Source organism: Triticum urartu, chromosome 6, assembly GCF_003073215.2.
Source record: "Triticum urartu cultivar G1812 chromosome 6, Tu2.1, whole genome shotgun sequence".
Lineage (NCBI taxonomy): Eukaryota > Viridiplantae > Streptophyta > Magnoliopsida > Poales > Poaceae > Triticum > Triticum urartu.
In genome coordinates this window covers 10,061,151-10,069,964 of record NC_053027.1, presented here as the reverse complement: position 1 = coordinate 10,069,964, position 8,814 = coordinate 10,061,151, and the positions used below count along the sequence as shown (strand labels likewise).

At 45.0% G+C, this 8,814-nt stretch overlaps 2 protein-coding genes across 2 annotated transcripts; both read left to right on the top strand.

Annotated features, from left to right (window-relative positions):
* Positions 1-1,413: 1,413 nt before the first annotated feature.
* On the top strand, positions 1,414-2,709 carry LOC125513466 (outer envelope protein 61-like). Its single transcript, XM_048678585.1, has one exon. It carries the CDS (start codon positions 1,414-1,416, stop codon positions 2,707-2,709), a length of 1,296 nt encoding a protein of 431 aa, XP_048534542.1.
* Positions 2,710-6,947: 4,238 nt separating this feature from the next.
* On the top strand, positions 6,948-8,441 carry LOC125515929 (transcription termination factor MTERF15, mitochondrial-like). Its single transcript, XM_048681413.1, has one exon. The coding sequence runs from the start codon at positions 7,046-7,048 to the stop codon at positions 8,201-8,203; it is 1,158 nt and encodes a 385-aa protein (XP_048537370.1). The 5' UTR covers positions 6,948-7,045; the 3' UTR covers positions 8,204-8,441.
* Positions 8,442-8,814: the final 373 nt, after the last annotated feature.

Sequence of the window (8,814 nt, the reverse complement as noted above, 5' to 3'; positions counted from 1 at the left end):
CATCTAATTAATTAAACCATACATTGAAACTATGTAAAACATTTCAATGCGAAAACAAATGCGATCATAATCGCAACCAAGGTAACAATTGATCCAACGGCATAATGATACCAAGCCTCGGTATGAATGGCATATTTTCTAATCTTTCTAATCTTCAAGCGCATTGCATCCATCTTGATCTTGTGATCATCGACGACATCCGCAACATGCAACTCCAATATCATCTTCTCCTCCTCAATTTTTTTTATTTTTTCCTTCAACAAATTGTTTTCTTCTTCAACTAAATTTAACCTCTCGACAATAGGGTCGGTTGGCATTTCCGATTCACATACATCCTAGATAAATAAAATCTATGTCACGTTGGTCGGCATAATTTTCATAAACAATAAATGAACCAATAGTTATAAAGATAATATACATACCAAATCCGAATCATAGACAGGACGAGGGCCGACGGGGGCGGATACCAAAACCATCGCACTATATAAGATGCAATAATAAATGTAAGAAAATGATACAAGTATCTATCTAAACATACAAGTAAGAATATTTTTCCTTTCAGAAAGAAGATAAGAACAAGAGGCTCACCACGGTGGTGTCGGTGATGAGATCGGCGCGGGTGATCGACGGCGGTGAAGACGGGAACGGGGCGTGACGGACCGCTAAATCTAGACAAATCTCGAGGAAAATGGAGTTTGGAGGTCGAGCTTCGAGAGGAGAAAGCTTAAGTAGTGTGGCTCGGGCATTCCATCGAACACCTCATGTGCATAGGAGGTGAGCTAGAGCACCACAAAGCCCTCTCCCCCTCGGCCAAAAAAAACAGAGCACTGTGCTCTGCTCTTGCGCAAGGGGGTATATATAGGCACCTCATTGGTCCCGGTTGGTGGCTTGAACCGGGACCAAAGGCGGCATGAACCGGGACTAAAGAAGAGGCTTTGGTCCCGGTTCAAGTCACCAACCGGGACCAATGGTGGTGGGCCAGGAGCGAGGCCCATTGGTCCCGGTTCGTCCCACCAACCGGGACCAAAAGGTCCAGACGAACCGGAACCAATGGCCCACGTGGCCCGGCCGGCCCCCTGGGCTCACGAACCGGGACCAATGCCCTGTTTTCTACTACTCCCTCCGTTCCTAAATACTTGTCTTTCTAGGCATTTCAACAAGTGACTACATACGGAGCAAAATGAGTGAATCTACACTCTAAAATGTGTCTACATACATCCGTATATAGTAGTCATTTAAAATTTCTAGAAAGACAAATATTTAGGAACGGAGGGAGTAGTGGTTATGTCTCAGCTAGATGAGTTGTAGCCAATCCCAAAGCCAGACGTGCGAGAGCTCAGCTAACTCCCAACTCCGCGAGCTCCGGGTGCATCATTTTGACGTCGATCCCATCGGCGGCCGGCGCGCGGAGCCATGATGAACCCGGAGATGATGCGGCTGGCGGAGGAGCAGATGGGGCGCATGTCCCCGGACGACCTGGCCAGGATGCAGCGGCAGCTCGCGTCCAACCCCGACCTGGTGAAGCTGGCATCCGAGAGCATGAGAAACATGACTCCTCAGGACCTCAAACTTGCCGCCCAGCAGCTGAACCAAACTAGCCCAGAGGAGATGCTTTCCATGGCCGGAAAGCTCGCCATGGCTAAGCCCGAGGAGTTCGCCGCCATGAAGGCGCAAGCTGACGCTCAGATCTCACACGCCGTATCTGGTGCCAAGACGCTGAAGCAGCAGGGGAATGAGCTTCACGGCCGTGGGTGGTACGCCGAGGCTGCTGCCAAGTACGAGCTCGCCAAGGATAGCTTGAAGAGCGTGCCGTCGGTAGCCGCGCACACATTAAGAGTGCAGTGCAGCCTTAATCTCATGTCCTGTTACCTGAAATCGGGCAAGTTTCAGGAGTGCGTAAACGAAGGGTCAGAGGTTCTTCTAGGTTGTGATGATTCGAGCAATGACGTCGTCAAGGCGTACTACCGGAGGGGTCAGGCGTACAGAGGACTCGGGAACTTTCAAGCTGCCGTCGCTGACTTGAGTAAAGCCCATGAAATCTCTCCAGAAGATGAAACCATTGCTGAGGTCCTGAGAGAGACAGAGGGAGAACTTGCAGCTGAACGAAATCTGCCAAAAGGATTTGTTATTGAAGAGGTTGTAGAAGAACTTCCAAAAGGAGTTGTTATTGAAGAGATTGTAGAAGAACTTCCAACCTTCCAGCCTCCGTCTTTGCAAAATGTTGCGGACAACCATGATGAAATAGTAGTAAACAACCAAAAAATGGACCAGTCCCCATCCACAAGTTCCCTACCTTCTATAGTTGATATGCAAGAAGCCATGAGAAAATCCATGGAAGACCCGGCTATGCGGCAGATGTTTGTGTCCATGATGGAGAACATGAGTCCTGATGTGATGGCAGACTTGAGTCAGAAGTTCGGCATGAAGCTCTCCAAGGAGGATGCTGCCAAAGCGCAACAAGCTATGTCTTCATTATCTCCAGAAGGTCTAGACAGAATGATGAGATGGACGGCCAGAGCACAGCGAGGAGTAGAAGTAGCAAACAAGACAAAGAACTGGCTCCTAGCCAGGAAGGGCTTGGTCATTGCCATTGTCATGCTGATCTTGTCCATGATCCTCCTGCGGCTTAGATTCAGTGTCAAATCCACGTTATGGGTGTGTAGTCAATTAACTACATGGCTTTTCGCCAAAACAAATAAATACAAGTGAAATTTCACATATAAATTTGTGAAATATTGTAAGATTTAGAGATGGGTTATACTTGACATCATAGGTAGTTCTGGCAACCCCACCACTTTCATTCATCTATATGTTTTGTCCTAGATATCCCTCTGATGCCGACCACACCGTGTATCCTAGAAATTGGGAATGAATACTTAGCCTTGTTTGTTCTTTTGTCATATGTATTTATATATTGTACATATTAGAAGTAATTGGACAAGGTTCTTTTACCTTGAGGTATATATAGGCTGACCGCTAAATTGTGATGTTATGAATGTCTTATGTTATATTATTAATTGATACTCCATCCGTTCCATAATGTACTGCGTATAGATTTTGAAAAATCAAACTAAGCAGACTTTGACCGAGTTTATAGAGAAAATTTGACCGTAAATCAGTGATATAATTTTTGACCCCGCCGTAGTCGGTGTTGTTGGTTAAATTTATGGTCAAACTTGGATCTCGGAAAACATAGGCGCACTACATTATGGAATGAAGGGAGTATGTCCGAACTGTGTTGAATAATGAATATTTGTGTACAAGATCTCTATTTCTACTATTAAAGGGGGACTTGATAGTGCGGTATCTACGATTTATTTTCGTCTCACCTCCCATCATTGATTTTTTTTCTTAATGAACCCCATCTTTCCGCTGGTTTTTCTGTTGTTGCTGTTCTTAACTCAATCTAATCTTCTCAACTACCTAAAAGAAACGGAGTGTTCCGTTTCCCGTCATACGTCGTCGAACCTTCGTCGATCCCCTTACCCACGTGAGCAATGGTTTTCCCGATTTTTCTTTCTCAATTTTTTTGCGAAACAACGAGCGCATGTCAGCCCAGTTTTCTCTCCCGTCTTAGTCTAATGTCCCCCTCCACTCAAGTTGATTGTTTAGCCGTGTGCGGTGCTCCTCCATAGATTTCCACCTCGGTTATATCGTTGCAGTGCTTAGGCGAAGCCCTGCGCCGGTAGCTTCATCATCACCGTCATCACGCCGTCGTGCTGACGAAACTCTTCCTCGGCCTCAGCTGGATCTAGAGTTCGTGGGACATCACCGAGCTGAACGTGTGCAGATCGCGGAGGTGCCGTACCTTTGGTGCTAGGATCGGTCGGATCATGAAGACGTATGACTACATCAACCGCGTTGTCATAACGCTTCCGCTTACAGTCTACGAGGGTACGTGGACAACACTCTCCCCTCTCGTTGCTATGCATTACCAGATGGATCTTGCGTGTGCGTAGGGAATTTTTTAAAATTACTGCGTTCTCTAACAAGTACAACATAAATTAGGAGTAAAAAAACAGATCAACGGATCGAGAAAATTAGAGAACTAATTAACAGGAAGAGGCCAACGGTTGGCCGAAGCTTATGTGATAACATCAGCCTGCTCAGCTCCATGGATCAGGAATTGGTGCAACCTTAAATGAGTCCATAGGCGTAAGGTTTCAGTTGACATTCTTACCAAAACGACCGCCAGACCACCACAGCAGCAAGTACAACCATACAACTAGATCGACAATTCAGCAAAATAGCATAGAGCAACAGACTACAACACCAGAGAATGCTATCTAATCAGCTGAAGAGGCTGCATTTTTTTTACCAGCAAAAAAAAAAAGAGGCTGCATTTTTAATCACATCAGTTCAACACAAACACCTGATCAACAACATCTGGGGCAATATCTATCCACATAGCTGCATGCATAAACTACAGAAGCTAACAAGCTACATCAGGTAAGAAAAATAGAAGGCACAGGAGTTCGTTCCTGGTGGTAGAATCCTGTCTGCCAACTAAAAACAATTCAAGTACAGATTCAGGAAATTTGTAGTGCATTTTTCATTCACCGGTACAATGGAACATCATATTCAAGTTAAAATAACTTAAAGAACCTGTTGTACGACCGCTTGCCTGTGCATGATCACAAACGTCGACATGGGTGTGCCGCCGAGCCTCCTGGCAGCCAGTGTGTGGTCCTTCCAATGGATTGTGAGGAAAGAAGCAGCAGTGACCGGTGATTGGGTCATGGGAGTAACGAGATGAGGTGTTCCTTGTAGGAATAGGTCGGCAGGGGTGCACCGCTGCAGCCTCCTAGTCGCCGCCGTCGGCGGGAAAGAATCGCTTGGATCGCATGATGGTAGCTGAAACATATCTCATGCTAGTCGTGCCCAGACAACATCGGACCCTGCGGAGAGAGATTACCGGTCTACCCTTTAAAAAATAATTACAAGTATTGAACCCATCAAAATTTTGCACCGGTCCCATCGTTATATTTAGTTTTCCGTAATTTTAGTTTCGTAATTACTCGTAACTCCTATTTTTCACCATTGGATTAGGGTGGATGAATGGCTCCTAAAATTGCCAATTACCGTAATAGTTGTAGGAATAAATACCCAACTTTTTATCAAAAAAATGTGTCTGACATATTATAGCGAGTTTAATAAATATCTAATTTTTTCCATAAATAGGCTGTGTAGAGGGTGACAAAAAATAAGATCACCAAACTCAAGAACTCTAATGATAATTGAGTGACATCTCAGAATGATATGGAGGCCACACTAATCTCCGGCACTGGCCATGGCGACGTCATATTTCCAGGAGTTGTTCACACGTGAACTCAGTTTAAACCCCAAGGAAATTATTCAATTGGTCAATCGCAAGGTCTCACATGAAATGAATAAGAATTTATATGAAATTTTTCCGAATAGAAAATTGTGGATGCCTTATTTGAGATTGGTGTATTGAAGGTTCCAGAGACCGACGGTTTTCCGGCGAGGTTCTACCAGCAAAATTGGCGTATTCTCAATACTAATTTCGTTAAGAAATAAAAATTCGTATAGGATTGACTTGTCGAAGACCTACGACCGGGTGGACTGGTACTTCCTAGCGAAGACGATGTAATGTTTAGATTTCGGTCACCAATGGAAAAAATCTTACGTTTTATGTGCAAAACGCTTAAACACCATCATCTCTTAAATTTGTTAAAGAGTTTTTTTTTCAAATTGGTGACCAAAAAAAAACTTAAAAACAAATATTTACAAATAGTTGGATGGTCAAAAAAGATGTTTCGGGTCCGTTAGTTATACATGCACCAGTTGTGTCTTAATTGATTGGTTACTTAATTTTTCAAATATTACATGCACATAATCAGTTTGTCATTTTTTAAAATTTAATTCAAGTTCTCAGTGTGCCTAATTAGTATTGACATAAAGCCAGCATTGTTCAACCAAAATTGGACTCACAAGATGAAACTAAATGTATATATTAATTTTTTAACTTATTTATAACTCATTTTTTAAAGCAGAATATTATATAGTATAGTTAGTTACACAATGAACTAAATGACGATAACGTTAACTTTTAATAATAATATTCTTTATGATACATTTGTGTTATGTTGTTTTCAGAAAACACATTCATAATGTCAAATTTGACCTATTTTTTATGAAAGGTATATTTTTTGGGGGGTACAATGCACATTAAAATAGATATTTAAACCTAATGCGTGTAAATGTGACAAAATAAGGAGCACAAATGACATGCTATCTTGAAATAATTTGTGTCTATATATGTTTGTTCTGTATCTTTAATATCTTGGTAGAGATCTTTAATGCGACCGGTTCTAAAATATTCGTATAGTGGTTTTTGGATTATCATTAGGTATACGTAAATAGGAAACTCTAGAGGATACTAAAAGTTTTCAAAGAGCTTGCCGTGACGCATTAGCACATTAACATGTTGTTTATCAATTTTCCCTTTGAATAGAGTGGTGATAGCACTGCGTGTTGGCTTAACCAACCTCCCCCTTGTCTTGCTGAGCTAGTCGTTGCCAATGGTAATCCTGTGAATCTGGAATAAATACCCAAATTTTCATCGGAAAAAAAGTTTGTCTTCCCCCTAAAAAAAGTGTGTCTTCCCCTAAAAAGAAGTGTGTCTGACATATTATAGCGTGTTTAATAATCTATTGATACAAGTACAAGTGTCTGCTCTACGTCGGGTGTTTTAGGCCTATATATATTTTTTCCTAGCCAAGTAATGTACGTAGGTCTACAATATACTACGATTTCAGATATATTTCTCACATAATTACTGTTTGAAAGAGATTAGTCCTACATATGATTCAGGTGTGGCTCAATAATCAGGAAGAACAAACAAAATCAAAAGGAGAAGAGAAAGAAAACAAATCTTTTGAGCCCGATTAAAGCCCAGCCCAGTGCTACAGAGACTGGGCCAGATGATGGAAAGAAAACTAATCTGCACGAATCTCCTCCGCCTCGCCATCGTTCCCCATTCCACCGCCGCCGCCGGCGTCGCCGCACCCCCGCCTGCGCCATGCTCCGCCTCCGGAGCTGCGTCCTCTCCCACCTCCTATCCTCTCCCGCCACCTCCCCACTCCCCTCTCTCCACCGCCTCCTATCCGGCGCCGCGGCACCCGCCGTCTCCCCCGACTCCGGCTTCGAAGTGGAGCGCTACCTCGTCTCCACCTGCGGGCTGACCCGAGCGCAGACGCTCAAGGCCTCCTCCAAGCTCTCCCACCTCAAGTCGCCCGCCAGGCCCGACGCCGTGCTCGCCTTCCTCGCCGGCCTCGGCCTCTCCGCCGCCGACGTCGCCGCGGTCGTCGCCAAAGACCCGCTCTTCCTCTGCGCCGGCGTGGAGGGAAACCTGGGCCCCGCCGTCGCCGGGCTCACCGGCCTCGGCCTCTCGCGCCCCGAGGTCGCGCGCCTCGTCTCGCTCTCCCCCGACCGATTCCGCCGCAAGAACGTCGTCCCCAAGGTGCGCTCCTACCTGCCTCTCTTCGGCTCCGCCGAGGACCTCCTCTCCGGGGTCAAGCGCGGCTTGTTCCTTCTCTCAGTCGACATCGACCGGGTGGTCAAGCCCAACGTCGCGGTCCTGCGGGAGTGCGGGCTAGGTGCTCGCGACATTGCCAAGCTGCTCATCCAAATGCCGAGGATCGTCACCGCAAGCCCGGAGCGCGCCCTCGCAATGGTTGCGTGCGCCGAGCGTATTGGTGTGCCCCGTGGCTCTGGGATGTTTAGGCAAGCGCTGCAGGCTGTCGCGTGCTTCAGTGAGGAGAAGATTGCCGCCAAAGTGGAACAGTTAAAGAAGACATTGCGGTGGTCGGATGCTGATGCCGGCATTGCTCTGTGCAAGTGGCCCACTGTGCTGAGGTGGTCAAAGGACATGCTGCAGCGCAAGTCCGAGTTCCTCTTCTCTAAGGTGGGCTTGGAACCGGCGTACATTGCTCACCGTCCGGCAATACTCGGTCTTAGCTTGGAGCGCCGGCTCGAGCCCCGGTACTATGTTATGAGGTTTCTTAAGGAGAATGGATTGTTGAGTCATGGCAGAGACTACAATAGTATGGTCTTGGTCAGCGAGAAGGTATTTGTGGAGAGGTTCATACGCCCCCACAAGCAAGCTGCACCACTCATTGCTGAAGACTATGCAGCCGCTTGCACAGGGGAGGTGCCTGCTAGATTCAGATTTACATGAACCAAGAACAGGCTATGAAAATAACAACAGAATTTCCACTCATCGTATTAAGCTGGTAATTCATGATTAGGTGTTCTTTTCATGACTGAATTTTGGTTTTGTTGTGGCCAATGCTTGACATAAATGATAACTTGATTTCTGAACCCCAATATGTTGATTTCGTCATTTGGTGGAGAAGAAAGCTTGACCTGTGATATATTTTCATGTCAAGTTTATCTAGCATGTTCAGTTGTCATTTCATTGTCTTTTTTGTTCTGTCATATGTCAGTTAGTACTGAAATTGCAGTTCATTGTTTAGTATTTTGATTATGCTTCGAAAAATATATTTCTGTTGGGTGTATGTTTACTTTATGCCTTTGATTTCTTGGCCCTTCTTCTTCGAAGGCTGATTAGTTTTGTTACTAGATCTTGTAGTTGACCTACTTTTGCTAGGAAACAATTCAAATTTGAAAACGTAACCAAAGTGGGAGTAGGACTAAGCATGATCAGCAAATGAAGTTGTCTTATCATTTATCTCTTAGGTATAGACTAGTGTCAAAAACGCTCTTATATTATGGGGCGGAGGGAGTACAATTTTGTCGATAAAGCTGATTTTTCCTGAGCCTGATACT